Source organism: Haemorhous mexicanus, chromosome 10 (assembly GCF_027477595.1).
Source record: "Haemorhous mexicanus isolate bHaeMex1 chromosome 10, bHaeMex1.pri, whole genome shotgun sequence".
In the NCBI taxonomy this organism is placed as follows: domain Eukaryota; kingdom Metazoa; phylum Chordata; class Aves; order Passeriformes; family Fringillidae; genus Haemorhous; species Haemorhous mexicanus.
The window spans coordinates 19,424,124-19,445,647 of record NC_082350.1 but is presented as its reverse complement, the minus strand read 5'-3'; the positions used below and the strand labels follow the sequence as shown (position 1 = coordinate 19,445,647).

The 21,524-nt window shown below is 39.6% G+C and overlaps 1 protein-coding gene across 2 annotated transcripts in view; it reads left to right on the top strand.

Annotated features, from left to right (window-relative positions):
- The window catches only part of FXR1 (FMR1 autosomal homolog 1), a 33,477-nt gene extending 12,309 nt beyond the window's left edge, over positions 1–21,168 (top strand). Inside the window, exons 3-17 of one of the 2 annotated variants that reach the window (XM_059855712.1) lie at positions 1,266–1,359; positions 3,158–3,229; positions 5,331–5,479; positions 5,920–6,013; positions 6,867–6,983; positions 7,084–7,254; positions 10,419–10,497; positions 11,649–11,758; positions 12,371–12,457; positions 13,173–13,380; positions 14,947–15,150; positions 15,827–16,027; positions 16,771–16,851; positions 19,191–19,282; positions 20,149–21,168. In XM_059855712.1, coding sequence (XP_059711695.1) covers positions 1,266–1,359; positions 3,158–3,229; positions 5,331–5,479; positions 5,920–6,013; positions 6,867–6,983; positions 7,084–7,254; positions 10,419–10,497; positions 11,649–11,758; positions 12,371–12,457; positions 13,173–13,380; positions 14,947–15,150; positions 15,827–16,027; positions 16,771–16,851; positions 19,191–19,282; positions 20,149–20,319 — 1,930 coding nt within the window. In that variant the 3' untranslated portion in view covers positions 20,320–21,168. The remainder of the gene's footprint in view (positions 1–1,265; positions 1,360–3,157; positions 3,230–5,330; positions 5,480–5,919; positions 6,014–6,866; positions 6,984–7,083; positions 7,255–10,418; positions 10,498–11,648; positions 11,759–12,370; positions 12,458–13,172; positions 13,381–14,946; positions 15,151–15,826; positions 16,028–16,770; positions 16,852–19,190; positions 19,283–20,148) is intronic. The other variant, XM_059855714.1, reaches the window with a different exon arrangement.
- The last annotated feature ends 356 nt before the right edge of the window (positions 21,169–21,524 follow it).

Sequence of the window (21,524 nt, the reverse complement as noted above, 5' to 3'; positions counted from 1 at the left end):
AGCAGCTTCCTTGTCCTTCTCTGGACGTATTCCAGCACCTCAGTAATAATATTCATGCATTTTTGTTGTTTCAAACTATAATTAAAAGAAAAAGTTTATTATAATGTCTAGATTAAAACTATATGATACATAACATCTTTATTAAGTGAGGTACTTGAGTGTAAGCTGTGGTTTCAGAGCAAACATGTGAATAAATGTATCCATCTTCTCATCTGGGAAGTTGCAGAAATGCCCTTTGCTCCTTATGCTCAGCCTTGTTCTTCGAATGCAGGCTGCTCTGTCTGCAGGATATTAAAAGTCAGCAAAGCAAATGACTTGCAGTAATCCTTACTGTTACAGAGGTTTGTTCTGATTCTGGTGGTGTCTAATGTGATTCAGATGGGCAGAAAGGATGGACGTTGCAGTGCTTTGACAGACATATTTAAAAGTCCCTCAGTTATTCTAAATTAACATGAGTTTTTGGAAGGGTCTTTCCCCTGGTTTTATTTCAACCTTTGTAGAGTCTTTATTTGCATTTCTGACTGAGTGAGGAACAGCTGATGGCATTCTGTGACATTCACAGAGTAGAAGGAGAAAGACTTTCAGGAGAACACAGTGGATTTAATTGCTCCAGTAGTCTTCATAAAATGCACTGGAAACATACACTTCTACAAATAAAATACTTTTGTACAGCCAACTATAGTAAAACAAATAGGCTTGCTGTATGAGGAAGTAAACCTTTCTTTTGTATGCCTAGAAATAGTTGGTGTTGAGAAGCAGATATAAAGATGGATTTTGATCTGAATCTGTTACTGGGGAACATCAGAAAGTTTGCAAGTGAAAAGTTTTGTTAAAGATTTGAGTCAGGCTTTCCTGAAATACATACAACTTTGGTGGTAAGCAGTTGAAATGTTAAATATGAGGTGGAGAAATGGATGAACCCCATAGCGGACTGCAAAGTTGAATTTAAATCTGTGTAAGGGCTCTATGACTTGAGCAGTAGGAATGTTGACTACATCATACAATATCTTTCACTGGGGTTTTATAAAAGCCATTAGTTAATTTTTTCAGTTAATTTTCAAATTTTGTTGTTAAGTATCTTCCCAGATACTACTTTTGCCTTGCCACGATTATGTTTTTCCTCTGCTTACAAGATTTGCTTTCTAGCAATAAGAAAACAGACCTCATTATATGGAAAGAAAGAATTTTAATGAAATAGAATTCTAAATCAAAGAAAACAATAGGAAAATTTGAGAATTAATGTGTAACGCTTCTTCAATTTGCAGTTGGCAACCAGAGCGCCAGGTGCCCTTCAATGAAGTCAGATTACCACCACCCCCTGATATCAAGAAAGAAATTGGTGAAGGAGATGAGGTGGAGGTGAGTGAATGCTCATGAGCTGTGCTGGTCTGGAACTGATTGTCCATTCCAGGCAGCGGGGAGGGGTGTAAGGGCATTAGCAAGGTGAAGGTTTAAAATGGAGCATGTCTCTACACGTGGGTTTATTAGAATTTCAGTGAAGCTGTGACATTTCAGTTTGCCAACAAAACTGCCAGTGGAAATTTTTTCAAAATCTAAAACTTAAAATAGCTGAGAAGCTTTTAATTCTGACAAAAAATGTAGGCAGTTTTCTTTTTTGATTTGGAGTGTAAAGTGTTGGAAATTAATATGAAGATGTAATAAAGTTCCTCCAATAACAAGAGTTGTAACCCAGATTAAATGTCTAGTGCAGTCTGGTAGGAAACTGTAGGAATTATGGTGTTCAACAGAGAGAGTGTTAATAGGAGTGATGTATTAAATCTAGAACTCAAAATATGCATGTTCTGTTCCCTGCTCATTCTAGTATCATGAGGGATTGGGTTTAACTTCTAGGGCTTTTTCTGTACTTGTCCTTAAAATCAAAGTAATGAGTTTCCTTTCCTGAGGATACTGTTTTACTTTTGGGCAACTAATCAAAGAAAAAATGTTGCACATTTGCTAGGCTTTCTCTTCCTTTTTTTGAAATACATTGTCTTTGTTAGATGTAAAGGGTTATTTTCTACTTCCTTTGTAGCAGTGTGATGTCATAGTTTGTCTCAGGTATCCTGTGCTTTCCCAGATGTCAATTACTTCCCCCTCTCCCACCCTGACCCCTGCTGGGTGCTGTCTGTCAATCCTGGCATTCCGGAGGGGCATGGAGTTGATTGGCAGAGTTCAAAAGATGCCCTGCAACCCTGGAGGTCCATTGGCCCACCCAGGTTTCCCTTGCACCTGAGACCTGCCCACCTGTACCTGGTTGGTGGGTTCCTGACCCCTCCCCTCCCTCTCTCCCGGGGGTTAAAAGAGCCAGGAACCACGCGGTTCTGCATTCTGTTAGTAGTTGTTACGGGATTCAGAAGCCTGCCGTCTGAATAAACTCTGGATCAAAACTCTGGCAGGATCCACTCTTTCCTTCACCTTGCCTTAAAGCATCTGCACAGAGGTAAACCGCGGGCTTGTGTGTGTCTGAGCTTGTCTCCAGGCCAGCTGCAGCATCCAGCTTAGCCAGAGGTGTCTCTGAGGTGAAACCACTGCAGTGCCGCCTTTCGCAGCAAAGGCTAGACAAGCCCGGACAAGCTCCATCCAGACATATATTGAATTTATTTCAATATTCCTTGCTACTCTAAAGCTCGTTCAGTCTGCATGCAAATGACTTTGGCCTGTTGGAAGTGTATGAGGAGCAGATGGAACCTAAAGATGAGAAAACTGGGTTGCAGAAGTCCTCTGTTCTATGGCTGGTCATGCATTAACTTAGTAGTGTTTTTTTAATATGGGATATGTAGTCATGTGATAACTTGGTTCATTTCAGTAGTTCTTGGTTTATTGAGTAAGCCAAGGACAAAACAGCAATCTGAAGTGTGAAGTTAGTTCTGTGTGTGGACTTCAAGTTTGAAGACAGTGTTTGAATTTACTGAGGAGTTGCCCCCAAAGAAGTGTTTAGCCAAAGTTTTATCTTCCTTTAAAAATTTCCTTTGACTTGTAAGTAATTTATACAAAGGAAGTCTGTTCACAGTCCTTGTAGTGCAAGAAGGATGAGGGTAGAATATTATTCCATTTTAATGAAAATTAGATAAGTTTTGTGGTTCTTTCTTCATTATATATGCACAAGTGAATTCTGCTTGTATGTGCTTTCAGTGGTTCTTACTACTTTCATTTCCAGGTTTATTCTAGGGCAAATGACCAAGAACCTTGTGGCTGGTGGCTGGCAAAAGTTCGAATGATGAAAGGAGAGGTAAATTATTTTAAAACTTAATGATTTCATGCTTTCATGTTAGATACAGTAAATAGAAGTTCTTTGTCATGAAAAAGCTCTGAATAAAGTACTACAAATACAAAAACATGACAAAAGAGAAATATAAGTTGTGACCACTTTGGAATGACCTTTGCTGCATTGCACAGCAGAGGGTCATGCCCTCAGACCTGAGCAAGTGACTGCCATTATCTGCAGTTTAATTGCTCGAAGGACTGAAGGCATGCACAAGGACAGGATTTCTGACAAACCTGTTCTGTGGATTAAACTTGGTGCTGAAAATGTAGTAAAGCACCTGTGGTTAAAAGCTGTTTGTCATCTGTAAATTAGGCCAAGCTGTTGCTGTGGGTGGCTGTGGGTTGGTTTTTCTGTGTGTGTTTTTACTAGAGTGTAGTGGAAGGACACTGCTTGTTTTGTTTTTACATGTGTCAGGTTTTTATTTTACCATAAATAAATGGTTGTTTGCAGCTGCCAAGTAACTTGCAGATTCAGACACTTGAGTGTATAGAGGTGTGGCGGTGTTTGACCCAGTCTCATTAAAGCTTTATTTTGTGAAATGACAGCAAGAGAATTGAGCTTCATAGTGGAAATAGTCCTGTGTTTTGATGCTTCTGGTGTATCAGATTCCTAAAACCAAAGGAAACAGTATCGAGAAAAAATAATTGTCCAATTTCTAGTATTGTTTAAAAACTGTCAACAAATACCAGCTTTTGTTGAGCTCTCTAAGGGCAAGGTGGTAGTAAAGACCTACCAGAGAAGATTCTGTGTGTTGACCCATGTGAATAAACAGCTCATTAAGAAATCAAGATAAAAGGAGACAAACTGATTTAAATGATAGTTTGTCATTTGTAGCTAATAGGCTTTTCTTAAATGACACAGAAATTTGAAATTTTACCAATTATAAATCTCCTAGTTTTTACAAGAAAAAAGTTTTTCACCCTCAATGTATTGTGTAGGATTGTCAAATCAGTTATTTTAGGGAATTGTTGGAATGAAACCTGGAAAAAAACCTCACATTTCATGCTGGCTTCTTTGTACAGTCTTTAACACACTTCCGTATTTGGATTTTTTCTGTAGAGTTTAAATTCAATTCACAAACAACCCATATGTCCAAGAATTTGTTGTGTGGTTGTTCTGATACCCAGAGTTTTCTTGTACTACAGAAGTTAGGTTTTTAGAGCATGTAGTGGTAGATCTCCTAAATTTAGTTGTAGTTTAGTGTTTATTGTTCCTTATTATTTCTTGAGGTGTTAATGATGCATTGATACATTTCAAAGCAGCTTTATATAATTTGGATGATACTTAAAATAAACTTGTAATTAGAAAAAAGTGTGTCATTACAAGAGTGATTTCCTTTTTCTGGCTATTCAGCAAATTGTGTTGAGACAAACAGATCCCAACTTGGAGGGAGGAAGAGGTGAATGTACTGCTGCACCCCTAAACTGCGCCTAGGTGGAAGGGAGGAGAGGAGAAGGCAGCATCCCTGGCACAGAGGCTGCAGGGATGCTGTGCACACAAGCTTTTTTAAACTTGCATCTGTTGGGTGAAAGCGTAGGAGTAGATTATTGGTAACTTAAATCTTCTTAGTTCTCTTGCCCTCCTAAATTTGGCAGTGTGTCAAAAAGCTGGAGTTTCTGTATTTATTTTGATCTTGCATGGGTCCCAGGTAGTTTGCCCATTGAATCAGTGGATTCACCTTATTTGTTTTGGTGTTGCAGAGTAGATATTTCTGTGAAGAAGTGTTCTCTGTTTGATACATTTTAGAATTAGAGCTCCAGTAAACATTTTGGGCTTTGGAACTTGAACTGAACTAATGAAAATATTTGAAAGAGATGGGCATGAGAAAAATCAATCCAAGATGCTGTTGTGGGGGACTGAGACTATGCTGATAACAATGCCCTGACTTCAGTGGGGGAACACAGGGATGCTGAAATATATCCAGGCTCATTTGTGCAGAAATGTCTCATTGTTTTAAGGTTTTGTATATATACTCATATTTTGTGCTTCCTTGCTGGTGCTGGTAATATTGCTATGTCTTTGTTATTCCTTACTGAAGTTCTTATTTTTAAAAAATTTCTCCCAGTTTTATGTCATTGAATACGCTGCTTGTGATGCCACTTACAATGAAATTGTCACTTACGAGCGACTGCGACCTGTGAATCAGAACAAAACTGTCAAAAAGAACACCTTCTTCAAGTGCACAGTGGATGTTCCTGAAGACCTGAGAGATGCGTGAGTAGCTCTGACAATGCAAGAAGGCTTTTACTTTATGGAAAGGGGAGAACAGCCCACCTGGCTTCTGTTTTAGAGGCTGATGGACCGGTCCATGCAGAGCCTTAAGGGCGGTTAGGGCTGCACAAGCTCATTTAGAAACTGCGGACTGGGACCCCTGCTGAGCTGTCAGGGTGGGGGCAGTAAACAAGTTCTCAGGCAGGGACTTAGTGCCTGCCCAGGTGACTCACTTCACAGTGGGCCTCTTACTGAGGCTTTCCAGATAACCCTGGTGCCATAGAATCCACAGAGAAACTGGAACCATCTTGAGGAGAACGGAAACGTTCCTGTTTCTGAACAATCCTTGCCATAAACTACTGAATGTTCTTGGGTCTGATCATCTTATTACGTGTTCAGTTTTGCTGCAGCTTGTTGAAATAACAATCATTTTGTCTCCTTAGGTGTGCTAATGAAAATGCCCATAAAGATTTCAAGAAAGCTGTTGGAGCTTGTCGAATTTTTTATCATGCTGAAACTGCTCAACTAATAATACTGGTAAGTAATTGCTTCTGTGTAAATGTTTTATGAATTCCCAGTATATTATTTACAGGAAATACATAGCCAGCTGTGTGTGTATATGGAAAATGGTTTAACTTGTCAAGCTATGTAAATTGTGAGAGGTTTAATATAAGTAGATGCATTTAATCTTTGGGGGTAAGGCCTCCAATGCATGCAGCCTAAATTTAGGAGCAGCTTTGAGTCTCATTGTTTGTATGACTTTTGTCATTCTCAGCTGAGTTCTGTTTCACTGATTTTAGCAGGTGGCTCAGAGGTCAGTCATCTCCCTCCACTTTGGAGCAAGAGCTTTCCCCTTGTGCTGTATTACACTGTGCAGTTTGACCCACAGCTGCAGTTCCCTGTGGAGAACTGCACCAGCTCAGTGTAGCCATTAAGGAATTGCTCATTTAGATGCCTCTGTGGTGATTTTCTTACTATGTAGGGTTGTACCAGCTTTAGTTGTTCTTCATAACTCCATTTACTCAGTATTATCCACTTGAACCTCACTCTGCAGGATTGTGTTATCCTTGATTATTTCCTTAGCTCTCTTATTCTCAAACACCATGACAAGTATGTATGTGGTAGAAAGATTTGTTTGGGCAACATCAAGGGGAAAGGGTTACTGTGTAATTCAGCAGCAATGTCTTTAATATAAAACAAGTTGTGAGTGAGAACCAATAGTTGTTGGTGGTGATGAATTTCTTGTGCTTTGTTTTGAGGAAGAATAATGTTCATGTAACTTCTGGAAATTGAGATAATGTTTATGACTTAGTTTCAGTAGGTTCCTGATTTAATCTTTGAATGTATATTTGCTTACAAAGCCAAAGCTTAGGTTCCCTCTCTTCTGTAGTCTGCCAGTGAAGCAACAGTGAAGAGAGTGAACATTCTCAGTGACATGCACCTGCGCAGCATTCGCACCAAGCTCATGCTGATGTCGAGAAATGAGGAGGCTACAAAACACTTGGAGGTAAAGCCACAGCTTGTGGCTCTTGTTGCTTGAAACTGAGCTCAGAGCAGTGCTTTACAGTGAGTGCACGTGGATGAGTCTGCCTCTGTTTTCCCTTCAGTGCACAAAGCAGCTTGCTGCAGCATTTCATGAGGAGTTTGTAGTCAGAGAAGATTTAATGGGACTTGCTATAGGAACGCATGGCAGTAACATACAACAAGCCAGAAAGGTTCCAGGAGTTACAACCATTGAGCTTGAGGAGGATACCGGTACTTTCAGAATCTATGGAGAGGTAAGGGGGAACTTCATATGCATCCTTGGAGCATTTCACTCTGTGTCTGCTTTTAGAGTGGCAAGAGCTGTACCCAGAATTCAGAACAGAAAACACCTCCTGAGTTTTTGTGTGTGTCATTGTGTGTGTTGACACTGTGGCAGCTTCTACTGCATTTATTTGAATTACAAGCCTTTGTTGCAGTGGTGACCTCCATAAGGTGTGTTCTGTCCTAATCACTCAATTTTGCTGTTTATCCTGGGTCAACCTGAGAGAGGTATCATTTCCTGCTATTTTACTTGATCATGGGTTTGTTGGGGTTTCTTTTCTCACTCAGAACCTTATTGGTTCTCCTCCTCCTCCCCCCATCCCCCCCCAACTTCATGTGTGTTTTACTGTGTGGTGTCTGCTTCTACCTATCCAGGTCTGTTAAAGCCTCTGTCTATTGCTTCTGTTACATTTTGGCAATTTAATGCTGGCTTTGGCAGAATAATGATTTGCTCCAGGTTGATTCCGTTTGTGTTACTCTTCTGAATCTCACAACTGCCTTGAAATATAGTTGGTCCTTGGGCCAAAACAAGGATCCATTCAGGAAGCAGAAGGCTAGTGACAAAAATGCCACTGTCACCAGGGCTCTGTCAGAAAATATGTTGAGGGTTTTTATCCCTTGTCCCTAACTCTACAGGTGTGACTGAGTTTTTGATGTTAACATTACTGAAAATCTGTGGTTGTCTCCTGTTTCAGGAATCTGAGGTCTTGAATTCTGTACCATCTATGTCAGGAGTAGCACCTGGTTGTGATCAGAGGTTCAGATTGATCCTGTGGAGAGGAGGTCAAACTTCTGTACTTTGCATTATCTCTGAAATTGTCCTTTTTTTGGAAACCTTAAATGCTTCCAGGGTATCAGGTTGGCAGCAGATCCTTCTTTCATCTACTACTGCCAGAAAATTGCATATCAGTTCCTGAGGAAGAACGGGACAAGTTTAAATGCAGTGGAATGTCCAGTGTATTCCAGTTTTGATCTCCTGCATGTGAATGATGTGATGCTGGAACTTGTGGAAAGGTTATGACTGTCACCAGCCTCTTACAGAGGGTCACAGCAATGATTATAAATACCAGATGCCCCCTAAATAAAAATGCCTTTAGGCACATCCAGCCTTGTCCTTCGTAGAAGTGATAAGTGCTTCTAAAAACGCCAGGCAGCTTAACTATTCCACTTGATAAGGTTTTCAGCATCTGGCTACTCTTGCCTATTCTTTTTGCCTCTCTTCAGCTGCAGTGGGCAACCAGCCAGGCCCTAATGGCTGAATGCACAGGCAGACAATTTCAGGCTGAGATGTGTGGGTGTAGTGAACCAGTGTTGTTGACATAGCAGTCATGGTCTGAAGGTTTCCCGTAGCTGATATTTTGCATACAAATAAAAGGTCACTGCTCAGGGCCAGGCTCTCTGAGGGAAGAAACGTGAAGATAAGTTTTAAAGACTATTGGAAACCTCTGTGGATAGAAGGAATCTAAACTGTATGGCATGCTGTTTATGCATTTATCCCTGTCTGGTCAAGGCCATTTTGATTTCAAGACCCTTTTCCTGGTAGCCTGAACTTCTGATTGTGATGCCTGTACAGATCACAGGCCCGTGAACTTGTTTGGACAGTGTAGCTTGGAGTGGTTATGGAAATTTGTGCTTCTCAGAGTGGGAGAGCTGTGTCAGAAATAGAAAAATTCCTCTTAGACCTTCATTGCTGTCAAAATGGAATTGCAGTCAATTCTTGTGCAATTCTTAACACTAGTAGGTATAATGCTGAATTTAGAAAAATATCCTGCATTTAATTCTGTTACACTCTTTGGTAGCATGGACATTCATGATTGTTTGGGCTCCTGTGTAAAGTAATGAGAACATTAGTGGTCGTGTAGACTGTAAATCAGAGTTAACAAAGGTAGTTGCTAGTGACTGGGATCCTGTGAGGTCGTTAATCCATGTTCTACTACAAGGAGCTGGGAATACCTTGTCTGAGTCAGCTTTATGTGCTCACTCATGTTGGGGTGTGAGTGAGTTACACAGGTTGTACTTGTGTAAAAATCCTGAGTGAGTGCCCATGACAAGTGTAGAGAGACTTACGGGTGTCCTGGAGAGCTGCAGCTCTGGCAGCTGTATATTTTCTTGTCCTGACTCTGCTTCTGTAAATGCATTCATGGTTCCTTTGTCTTTTTTGGGGAAAGAATTGATAAACATACCTGAGGCAAGAACTCTGCAGAATTCATTGAGGATGAAGAATTGGCCTTTGTGTGTTAAGTTTGTATCATTTGAGCAGTTGCTCTGCAAATACAGCATAACCTCTGCTCCTCACAGTGGCTTCCTGTTCATCTGTTTCTTGTGCTTGATCAATGCTTTCATTATCTTGAAATCCAATTTGGCCATGTTTCTTTTGCCATCATTTTGACCTCTGCCAGAAGTTGAGGTTTATACATCTTCTTCTAGAATTTGCCTGATTTGATTAAAAGGTGCAGGAGCTGGTGGTACTCTCATTTCACGTGTTGCCTAAAAATGACAGATGAAAGGGCTGAGGCATTAGTGTAAAATGGAAATTGTGCTCTTAAGCTGTTGTTACTGACTAGATGCTGATATTCTTTCCTTCATTCTACACTTCTGCTGTTGCTAAAGCCTTGTTTCTTGTTTCAGCATCTCAGTTAACTCTCAATTAAATGATTTTCGTCATTTAATAATAAAGCTGCAAGAGAGCATTTACAGGAGTTCTCCCCAGTAACCAGAGCTGCTGTCCTATCTTGGAAAGCATTGTAGATGAACTGTGGCCAGAAACCAGCATTCTGGAAAGAGAGTGCCCTGGTTCTAAAATCACTTGTGGTGTTTGCTTAAAGCCCCATCCAACCTGGCCTTTGAACTCTTCCAAGGATGGGGGATCCATTTGATATCTCAAAACATCTTGAAATAACATGAAAAAAAAAAGTTTTATTCGTCACTGATGCTTTGCTTTTCTACTGAATTTTGTCTATGGGCATTTCACTCAATTATTCCTTTATTATTTAAGTCAAAACGAGATTAATTTTGTCTTTATTCTTTTCTTTTTGCAAATAAGTTTATTTGGAAGACTGGCAACTGTTGCTACAAGATTTTGTTCTTAACATTCTGTATTCACAAATAAATTCCATTTTTTTAAATTTATTTCCAGACTGCTGATGCAGTAAAAAAGGCCAGAAGTTACTTGGAATTTGTGGAGGATTTTATTCAAGTTCCCAGAAATCTTGTTGGTATGTAATACTGCTAAAACTTGAGAAGTTGGGAAAAGGGAGCCTAATCATAACTTTGCACAGAGTAATTAGGTGCCAGTACAATATTTGATTTCTCCATTTAAGTAGAAAGTGATTAATCTTTTAAAACTATATGTATCTGAATTATTATGAAATTGGATGTATTGTTGCTGCAGAAGACTTTGTCAGGATTTTAGCACTTAAACTGACTTGATTACAGACTTGTACCACCTAATTTAATGGTGATATTTGAAGTTCAGATTCTAGTGAAAAAACACGCTCTACTAAATTGGCTTCTTAAAAGTGCTGAAGCTAAATTCCAAAGTTTAATCTGGGAATGCTCAGCTGAGTTGCAAGAATGACACGAGACAGTTCTCTGTACTGCTCCCTCCTGGGTTGAGGTTTGTCACGGGTGGTGGTTGGATGCTGGTGAGCTCCTGTATCAATTAGCAGTGCTCATAGGTCTTGGCCTCAGTCTCAAAATTGACGTTTTCCCATGTTGCAGCTTTATGAAGGTGTAGCATAGTCTGGTAGGTTCTGTACTGAAAACCACCTGAAGGTGTAAGGTTTATTGTGTTTCACTTGAAGACACAAACATCTTCCCCTAGTCTGGTCTTCACAGGGAGCTTTTTTCCTCTTCCCTCATTCTCCTTCCTTTGTCCTGCTTTTTACTCAAGTCTGGCAGCTCCCTGCTCCCCATGCCCAGTTTGTGGGCAGTGTGGGCATGGAGGCAGTGTTAGGAGGTGTTGTACCTGATTGAACAGCTTGGATTATCCAGAGGAGAAGTTAAAACCCAGGCTTTAACCTGCTGTGGTTTGGAGCTTAGAGCCTGCATATTATAAATAATGCCATTTAAGTAATTCATGTGCAATCTCCCATAACTTAAGACTTTAAAGGTTTTAGAACTTGACCAGAAACTCTTGTGCCGTTTTACTCTTGGTTTGGTTCTATGGGAAGCCTGTGTGCAGTGGTGATCTTCATCACTGCTTGTCATTCTGCATATAGAGAGAGAGTTTAATTTTAAAAGTTTTTACCCATTTTTTCTGACATAGTGTGGGGTATTCTTTGCAGATTTTATGTATAAAATACCAATAAACAGGTTAACATACTTTGACCATGGGTGCAAAATTAACTATTCTTGCCCTCTGAAGGAAAAGTTATTGGAAAAAATGGAAAAGTGATTCAGGAGATCGTCGACAAGTCTGGAGTCGTCAGGGTGAGAATTGAAGGAGACAATGAAAATAAGCTGCCCCGTGAAGATGTAAGTACTTCATTCTTTCCTGCTGTGACTAGGTTTATTTTCAAACCCAGTTTTATTTCAAAACCTGTGGATATAGAGAGCATTAGTTCTAAACTGGCATCTTGCAGTAGATTGTATATTAAGTAATTCAAGGAATGTTTTTGCTGCTGAAGTAAGAGGTTGTGGTTTTTTTGCTCTTTCTCCTACATGTACTTGGACTATATAACTAATTTGGGATTGTTAGTGTTAAAAGTGTCCCCATACTTGAAATAGAAAAGAACAAAAGGGAAAAGCTCGTAAAGGTGCTTGGTCTTATAAAGGTGGTTTAATGAACCACCTTCTTGGTAAACTGTGGATATTTCCATACACCTGTTGTGCTAACCCCACAAGCATGTGTTGCATGAATATGAACATGGGATATGAAGTTACCTCAGCTCCAGAAGAGGTTGTTGGGAAAACTGGACAGTCTGAAGCCATTGCTGTCACCCCAACCTGAGCTATTCCTAGATGTCTTTGCCACTGAAGGCTCAGTTGCTGCCTTTGTTTAACTCACTTTGGTAATTTAGGTCAGAAAGCATTGTTTCAATGATAATGTTCTCCCTGATAAAAACCTTTGATACTTTATTCCTGTAGGGAATGGTACCATTTGTATTTGTTGGTACTAAAGAAAGCATTGGGAATGTCCAAGTTCTGTTGGAATATCACATCGCGTATCTAAAGGTGAGTGAGTGTGTTTTGGGAGAGAGAATCTGTAGAGAAAACTTGGGTTGAAGTATTTTTGAGCAACTTCAGTGGGATTTGCAGTTGTTGAACTGTTCCTCTGTATATCAGGATTTAAAGCTTGGTGCCTTGAGCCCACCCCTTACCAATTGGTATCATGGGCCTATAAATACCTTGTCATGGTTACTTAGTGTTGTTGGAGTAGAAAGAATCAGACTGTAAAGAATGGGGGTTTAAGGGACATTTGGGAACTAACTCAGAATTTTTTGTCTTGTGTTTGAGTTCTGCTGTTGTCGGGTTAGTGCTCTATTGGCGAAGGATAGAATTTCTAATAGAACACAGTAATACAGTGTGGTGTTAGAAACTGTCTGTTTAGGTTGGGTTGCTTTGTGATGTTAACAGAGATTATGAGTTTGCATTGTGTTCCCTCATCAGTTTACTTTATTTTTTTTCCCCCTATATTTTACTGGAAAAATTTGCTCAACTGTAATGAAGAAACGTAGTAGTAGTCTTAAAGCCAAGTTTCTGCATAGTGGTGAAAGTTTTTAGATCTCTTCCAAAACTCATCTTGAATTTCATTATTTGTAGTCACCTCCCAGGTGGTGTTAATTCTCCCACAGGAGTGATTATTTTCAGTATGACTGGGTGGGGATGGTGTTCTGTGAGGGACATTTGTCAGCAGTCTTTTCCATGGGTTTTGTTTCGTTGTACACAGGAGGTAGAACAACTAAGACTGGAAAGGCTCCAGATCGATGAACAGCTGCGGCAGATTGGGATGGGCTTCAGGCCCTCCTCTGCTCGAGTTCCTGAGAAGGAGAAGGGTTACACCACTGACGAGAGCACCCTCTCCTCTGTGCAAGGCTCCAGGTCCTACAGCGGGCGGGGCCGGGGCCGCAGGGGCCCCAATTACACCTCTGGTTACGGTGAGTGCCCTTGGGCGAGGCCTCAGGATACCTTGGAACCCAAAGCTGTCTCTGGATTTCTTTGTGTTCAGTGTACTTGAGTGAAGATAGGGTTGGAAAGTCAGAATTGCTGTTTTATTTTGTTCATAGCTCAAAACACCTCGTTAGATTTGCAGTATTGAAGTTAAGTTTAAAACTGAAGAAATGAACAAACTGTGAGCGCTGGAAACGTCTTGTCCTTCTGTGCTAGTTACTTAGTAAGCAACATCACAAAAGCTAGGAAGAGAGCTAGAGATGCTTTTCAGGAGACACAAATTTTTAAAAATCTGAAATGAGCATTATCCGTTTTGAGAAGGAGAAAAATTGCTTGCCTGTTATCATGGCCATCTTAGCAGCATGTTTCTGAAAAGTGAACCAAAATACTGTAAAATGGAGACAGCACAAAATCCTGTGGGTTTGTTAATTTGATCAGGAACTAACTGGATTTCTTTAATGTGAGGTATTCTGATGCATTTCTCAATTAAAAAGCACTGTTCAGTTCCTGACAGGTGTGCACATCCTCAGCTTGTCCAAATGGAAACCCTGCATTTCTGTATAGGCATGTTTCACAAAGAACAACAATGTTATTTATCCAATACAGTAAATTACTCTGGATATCTGCATGTAGCTCATTTCTGTTAAAAAAACAGACACGTTTTAAGTTTTACAGTCTGTCCCTGGCTATAGTTTCCTGGATCATGCCAGGTGTTAGTTGTGTTGATTCTGATGATGATGTTTATAAACTTCATTTTTTATTATTTCCCAGTGAGCTGACTGAACTGTAAGGAAACTTGTTCACTTTACTTATATATACACACTGTGATTTTCTTCCTCCCAAAATGGCAAGAATCAAGAATTTAAGCCATATGGGTCTAAAACTTTATATTCCAGACTGGGTAGTAGGGGGATTTCCTGGATACCTAAAATGAAGAGTAGGTGTTGGGTTTTCAGGTAGTAAAAATCTGGGTGGGTTTGGGTACTTGGAGATGGCCAGGTGTTACAGATGCTGTTTGATATAAACACTGAAATTGTTCAAGCAGCATTACAGCATCCAGAAGGGGTTGCTTAGCAACAGCCATCGGCTATAAGGTGGCAAAGTTGTCCTTGGGAATTTCAGAGAAGTTGCCTAGAAACTGCACCAAATGCCTGCAGTGTGTAGACAAAGAGAGGAAACACTGCTAAATCCTTGGTTTATCTGTGTACAGAAATTACAGATTTGGTGATCTTTCAGCCATTATTTCACATGTTAGTACAAACAAACTTAAAATGAGAATCTCACTTAAGTAACTTCTATATTTTATGTGTTCATATATTTTTATATATGAGTGTATATATAAATACTAAAATATATCTATCATTGTATACCTGTGTGCATATTCATATTTTTATATATATATATATCTATATATATGCATTATATTGTTTGTTAAAATAACATACATATATAACCAGCCATGCTGGCTTGGAATAGTTCTGTGAGGATATGAAACCAGAATATAATCCCCAAATTCATATTAATTTCCTATTTTCTTTTCCTTCTCATACAAGGTACAAACTCTGAGCTCTCTAATCCCTCTGAAACAGAATCTGAGAGAAAAGATGAACTTAGTGACTGGTCCTTGGCAGGAGAAGATGACAGGGAGAGCAGGCACCAACGTGACAACAGGCGACGTCCTGGGGGACGAGGACGTAGCATGTCTGGAGGTCGTGGGCGCGGGGGACCTCGTGGTGGAAAGTCATCCATTAGCTCTGGTACTGTGTTCCAAATGGGTTTTGGGATTTTCTTCCTGGCAATTTTCTCTCTAACCTCTTACTATTTTAAAATACTCCATTCTTACATTATGATCTTAATACCTTGGGATTTCCATGCAGTTGTGTGGTAGCTGTATCAGACATCATACAGAGTGTTTTAGGTTTTTGTTTATTTTCTGTTCACAGTGATCTTAATTTCCTTCCTTTACTGCTCACATATAATAGTGTTATTAGCAAAGTTGGTAAATCTTTGGCATGTTGCCTATGGCTGCCTTTTGAGGTAAGCTCATGTTTAGATACAGAATGAAAGAAGAAATCATTGATTGGAAGTTAGGTTTTATCAAAATCTGTGCTAATATAACACTGTAAGTGTCAGAAGTACCACACAGCCACAAAGTGTAAGGTATTTTATATACTTAGCAGTTTTCTAAATGTCACCTTGGAAATCTTTGTGGTTAAATAGTGCAAGTGCAGATTGGGCTGATGTGGTGCCCGAAATTGTTACTGTTGGGTTAGAGTCAGAGGATCCAGTTTGAGATCAAATACTTCAGCTCTGTGTTACACCTTGCCTTAAGGTTGCTTTGTAGTTTGAAACTTGCAGACACAGCTGTATGTCAGCCTGGAAATGGTTATACATCTCTACAGTGTCTTAGGTGGACACTCTCTGTTTGTTTAGTGCTTAAAGACCCAGACAGCAACCCGTACAGCCTGCTGGATAACACGGAGTCAGACCAGACCGTGGACACGGACGCCAGCGAGTCCCACCACAGCAGCAACCGCCGCAGGAGGTCACGCCGGCGAAGGACTGATGAAGATGCTGTTCTTATGGATGGGATGACAGAGTCTGATACAGCTTCTGTTAATGAGAATGGTTTAGGTATGTAAATGGTTGGATGGTAGTCCCAGAGCAAGCTAAGAAATAAATGTGTTGTCCCTGTAAGTGTAGTAAAGCCCTTGTTTGTTTTTGTAAGTGACAAATTGTTGTTCTGTTCAAGGTTGCTGTCTGATTAAAGAAAGACTCCCTCCGTGGCAGTGCCATGGAATCTTCTGTTTACTGAGCTCCACTAGCCTTTTCATGTGCCTTTTTTTGTAAAAATTGTCTGATGGAGACACCAAAGACTTTACTTGTTGTTTCCCATTGCACTGCTGCTTTGATAGAAACAGTACTGTCAGATCCACATTCTGTTTTGTCCTTGGTAACCTCAGTCTTGGTGTGGGAAAGCTCCTTAAGTAGCTGTTAATTTGTCTCTAGCCAGCTTCTACTTAAGAACTTTCCTTCAGTAAATTCTCTAAATACTCACTGGGATGAGAATACAATTGTTGCTTAATGTAGAAAAAAAAAATCTGGGTTATGTTGCTAAAATTTGACATATGGTTACTTAATAAATGAAATCTGAGGTCATTAAGCCCGTGCCTAAATGTTTTAATGAACCAAGAACAAAAAGTAAAATCTAGCTTTTGTGTTACTGTGTATGCTTTCAGTATAAAATTCTCTTTTAGCTTTTCTGTCTTAGTCTCTGTCTTTAACAGAAGCCATTTTAATTGCCCCATGCTGAAACTGCTGAAGAATTTATTTATTTTATGATCAGAAATAGTTCATTATAAACTTTGCAATTGCAGATGATAGTGACAAAAAACCCCAGCGACGCAATCGTAGCCGCAGGCGTCGCTTCAGGGGTCAGGCAGAAGATAGACAGCCAGGTAATTCGAGTGGAGCTGTGGGTAATCTCAGGTCAAAAGCATGAGAGAATGTTGTGTCTGCTGTTTTACATAGAGCTGCATAATATCAAAAGGTTACTCAATAACTAATAAGACTACTAGATAAAGATGAAAGACATTTCTTCTACTAGGAAAACTTCTAAAATCTGTCTAATGAAACTAATTGATGTCTAACTTTTTGCTTGGACATACGAGTTACGCTTCTGATCCAGTTCTCACTGAAGTCAATGGCCAAAGGGCTGTTGAGTTCTGTGGTCCAGGATCACGACAAACATGAAGGTTCATGGTCTGCACTCACTGCATCTGTGCGCTTGCACTGACTGGGACACAACCTTTTCAGCACTGGCTGAGCAGCAGTGTTGGAGGGGCAGGATGTGGGTCCTGGCAGAGCTCAGTGAGGGAACTCAGGTGGGGTTTGCCAGCCCCACACCTGCATCACACTGCTGCTCTCAGTCCTTGGCTGTTGGGAATAGTTTTAAGTCATCTGCAAATTGAGGGTGGGAAGGAGGAGGAATTTAAGTGAAATTGCATGTTTCCAATTTTTTGTTGTTGTGGCTTGTTGCATTTCTTTTGTGTGTACTAACACTTGAAATGTTAAAGGTGAACTGGCTAATTATCAATACAATGCCCTGTTTAGAAAATGCTTGTACGTACACGGCGCAGGGTAGTAACAGAAGGTCTTCTAGATTGACAGGTTCAAAATTTCACCCATATTTGTCTTCCTTGTATCTGTGGTGCTCATGCAACATTTGATTAAGAAGAAAAAAGTTGTTCTATTGTGCTAAAACTTGGGGGAAGGAAAAAAATCAAACACTCCACCCTCCTAAAAAACTTCAAACCCACACATTTCTTCTCAACATTCCAGTTTTCGTAGCAGTGATTTGTAAAGGGGCAGAAAAAGTGAAAAGGATTTCAGCTTTTACTTCCAAGAAACTTATCTCAGCCAGCAATGTAAAGGAATGTTAGTCATTTCTAGAAAACCATGGGAATTGTTTTAAATCTTAAGTATTCTAAGAATATAACAAAATTTACAATTATATTGGGTAAAATACTGTAATAATTTAAAGTCTTCATAAATACCTAGAAAGTGTGAGTGAAGTTAATACAGAAGGAACTCTTCCCTTCTTCCCCAGTGCCAGCTACTGTATTTCAGTCACTTAGCTGTACCATTTAATTTACACTGCTGTATGTTATGGTGCCTTATTCATAGAGGAATATTAGGAATGCACTGTGTGCATGAAACATGCTTCCTCTTTACTAATATTAGAGGTGTTGGGTTCAAAACCTCATTTTAAAGAAAAAGTATTTGTGCAGTACCTTTGGCCTTCACAGTTCATGAAGGACCCAGTTGTAAAAAGTCCAGTTACTCTAACAGAAAATTCATCTATTGTAGTTCCCAGTCTGATTTGGACTTCATGCACAGTCATTCCTAAATCCAGAAAAATAGCTCACCTAAATACCTGATACACTAATTACAAATAACTGTGCAGTTCAATAGGTAATGCTTGACAACCCTAATGTGCTGTAGCTTGTCAGCGATACAAGTGTTTATTTAAAGTTGCAGTACTCTGTATTCTAAGGGTACAACTGAGTCTTGGTGTGGTTACAGGAGGGCAGGATCAGACAAAACCCGGCTACAGAACATGTGTTGAGGTGGTGAGGAGAGGTCAGAGAAGTCCTGGCTGTCCCCAGTGAGTGCAGCTGTACTGGCACAGACACAGCTGTGCTGCCCCTGGGCTGAGCTGGCTCTGGCAGCACCGCCTGTGTCCACACACCCCACAGCAGCCACACCTGAGCCAGGGCACAGTGCTGGTGGCACTATTAGTATCTCAAGAAGGGAAAGTTCCCTCTTCAGTCACCAAGATGTACCAAAGATTTGATGCCACATCATCCTAAGTGATTCCAGGCTCTGATCCATCCCAGTTCTGGGCACTGTTTAAGTGTCTTCATTTTAGTGAAATTCTTCACTACTCAGCTAATAAAACCCCAGTGACACACACACAGTCTGTAGTTCAAAGAGCTGCAGCCAAATCTCTTCAAACTTAGTACAGAAAGCCCTTCTCCAATAAATTCTGCAATTGGACCAAAATTGGTTTTATTAAGAGTCCACCTTCAGATCATTGTTACCGCCGATTTTAGTGAAAATCGTTTTTAACAACAGAAACAAATTGATCCTTGCTGTATGGTTGATAACCTGTAAGTGTGAAGGCCTTTTGTGAGATGTCTCCCAGTTAGAGCATAACTTGTGCAGAAAAGACATGAAGGTTCATGCTGAATTGACTGCTGATGTGAGCATCACTGTGATTTTTTTCCTTGAACAGTAACAGTAGCTGATTATATATCACGAGCTGAATCTCAAAGTAGACAGAGAAACCCTCCAAAGGAGACAGTAGCCAAAACCAAGAAAGAAACGGTAAGATTTTTTTAATATGCATTTCCTTTTTTCTCCTCTCTTGCAGCAGAACAGTAAAGGCGTGAAGGCTTCAGTTAGCTCACCCTCATTTGACTACAAGTGCATTTGATTTCAAGAGCAAATCATTAAAAGCAGAAAGGGCCCAGAGTAAACAGAAATGACAATGATTTGTTGTCTGTTGTTGCAGATTTTAGGGACAAAATTAAGTCTGTACACATTTTTAAAATACTATATTTAGTAATATTGCATTATGTAATAAAATGTGAAAATTGCCCGTGGTAAGTCTTGAGAACTATTCCTTAAAACACTTTAGGGATAGGGGATACTATGTGGCATTTTTAGTGACTTGTATAAACTATTTTAGAAGGAATTAATTTTACAAAGATTGTATGGCTTTGATCCTTTTTCCTTAAAGGATCAGAGTAGCATTACATTATCCTGAAAAATAATCAGAACTGAATAAAGCAGAATTTCTTTACTTCTGAAGTGCCAATGTATTGCCACAAGTTATGTAAGAAAGATCCATTAGCATAATGTCATCTTGCCATAGACTTCAAAAGGGGTGTAAAGCTCAGTTTTTCAGTAAACTCCTTCATGGGCTTAGACAAATAGAAATAAATAAGCATTCTAGGTGTGCTGGTGTGCAGTGCTGGGGTTATGTTGGCGTGTTTTCCTCAAAGTGGCAGATAGAGAAATATACCATGAACCACAAGGTAAGTGATCAGATGCTTTAAGTGACAGGATACAGGCAAAGACAGACAAAGAGATGTTCCCTCTTGCAAGGCTGCTGTGTGAGCCAGAGAGAAACTGAGATTACATTCTGTATTGTTATGTTTTTAATACTCCCCTCTTCTTGTTTTTGCAAGGCAAAAGATGCGATTGACGAGAACAGCCCTTCTGAAAAGGCAGTGAATGGTCCTGCCAGCACCTCTGGGGATGAGCCTTCTAAACTACAGCACAGCCCTGATGAAAAGAAAGTCACTGTTCAGGAGGATGGAAATAATCAGGAAGAAGCAGTGCTGAATGGTGTTTCATAAACTGAAGTTCCTAGTTTACAGTTCTTTTACATTACATTTAAAATAGTGCTTGTATAAGCTTGCCAAAGATAGAATATGGATCGCCAGTCTTGACACCGCACTTTCAGTTCCTCCATTTTGGAATACAGAAAGGGGAGGGATCCTGGAGAAATCATATGTTAAACATACTTTGACACCTACTGTGTTATAAATATATCATCAGATGTGCCTTGAGATAGTATATGTAACATTTAAATAAACAAAGTTGCTGGCTATAGGAAATGTTATTTTGTTTTCAAAATATGGCAAAGATGTGAGGGGGATCCCTAACATAATACTCTTTATGAAAGCATTAGCTGCTTTTGTTACATTTTTAATAATATGCAACCACTTCTTCACCTGAGGAATACTAGAAAGAAATGCAGTCTAAAATATTTTGCACTGAAATGTAATTTCTCCATTAGTTTAGTCTGGAAACTGGTCTGTTTTAATACATGTTTTTTAAATGCTGTATGTAGAGGAAAAATCTGCAGACCACTGGAATGCATTTGTTAAATTCTCATAATCTGCAGGGATACTGGGTGACATTGGCAGTGACTGTTCTACATTGAGGCTTTGTTTGGTTTATTTATTAAACTGTACAGTATTTAAAAATCAAACATAGCTTTAGTTAACACTAAGCTGAATTAGTCATGTCCATTAAGACATAACCTGAACTACTGAAAAGATCAATTTCCAGAAAGTTTATTCTGTATAAACTACATATGTTAGTCCTTAGTAGAGTATTTTTATTTTTGTTTTTGGTTGTTTGATGTGCAATATGTTTTTTTTGTATGCTGGTAGTAAAAGAAAATAAACTTTGATCTTCCATCTGTTGACTGTTTCTATCAGAAATTTAAATTACTATTGACTTTAAGGTTTTCAAGCTGTTAACTAACAATGCAAACCTACTTGTGAGGCAGCTTGAACCTTGAACTCTTTTTCATAAGAGTTTCTAACATGCTGATCTTCCTTTTGTTAAGGCAGTGGTGTCAAACACCAGTTAAGTCTAAAACCAGACTCCTTACCTTGGAGAATTGCATAACCTGATATATATATATATATAGGCATTAATGCAGATTCTCTGTGTGATCAGTTAAAGCATGGCACACCCCCACATCTCTCAAGTACATGAGCCAGAGAAAGGAAGCACAAAACAGGTGTGGAAAAGCATCTGGGTAGCAAGG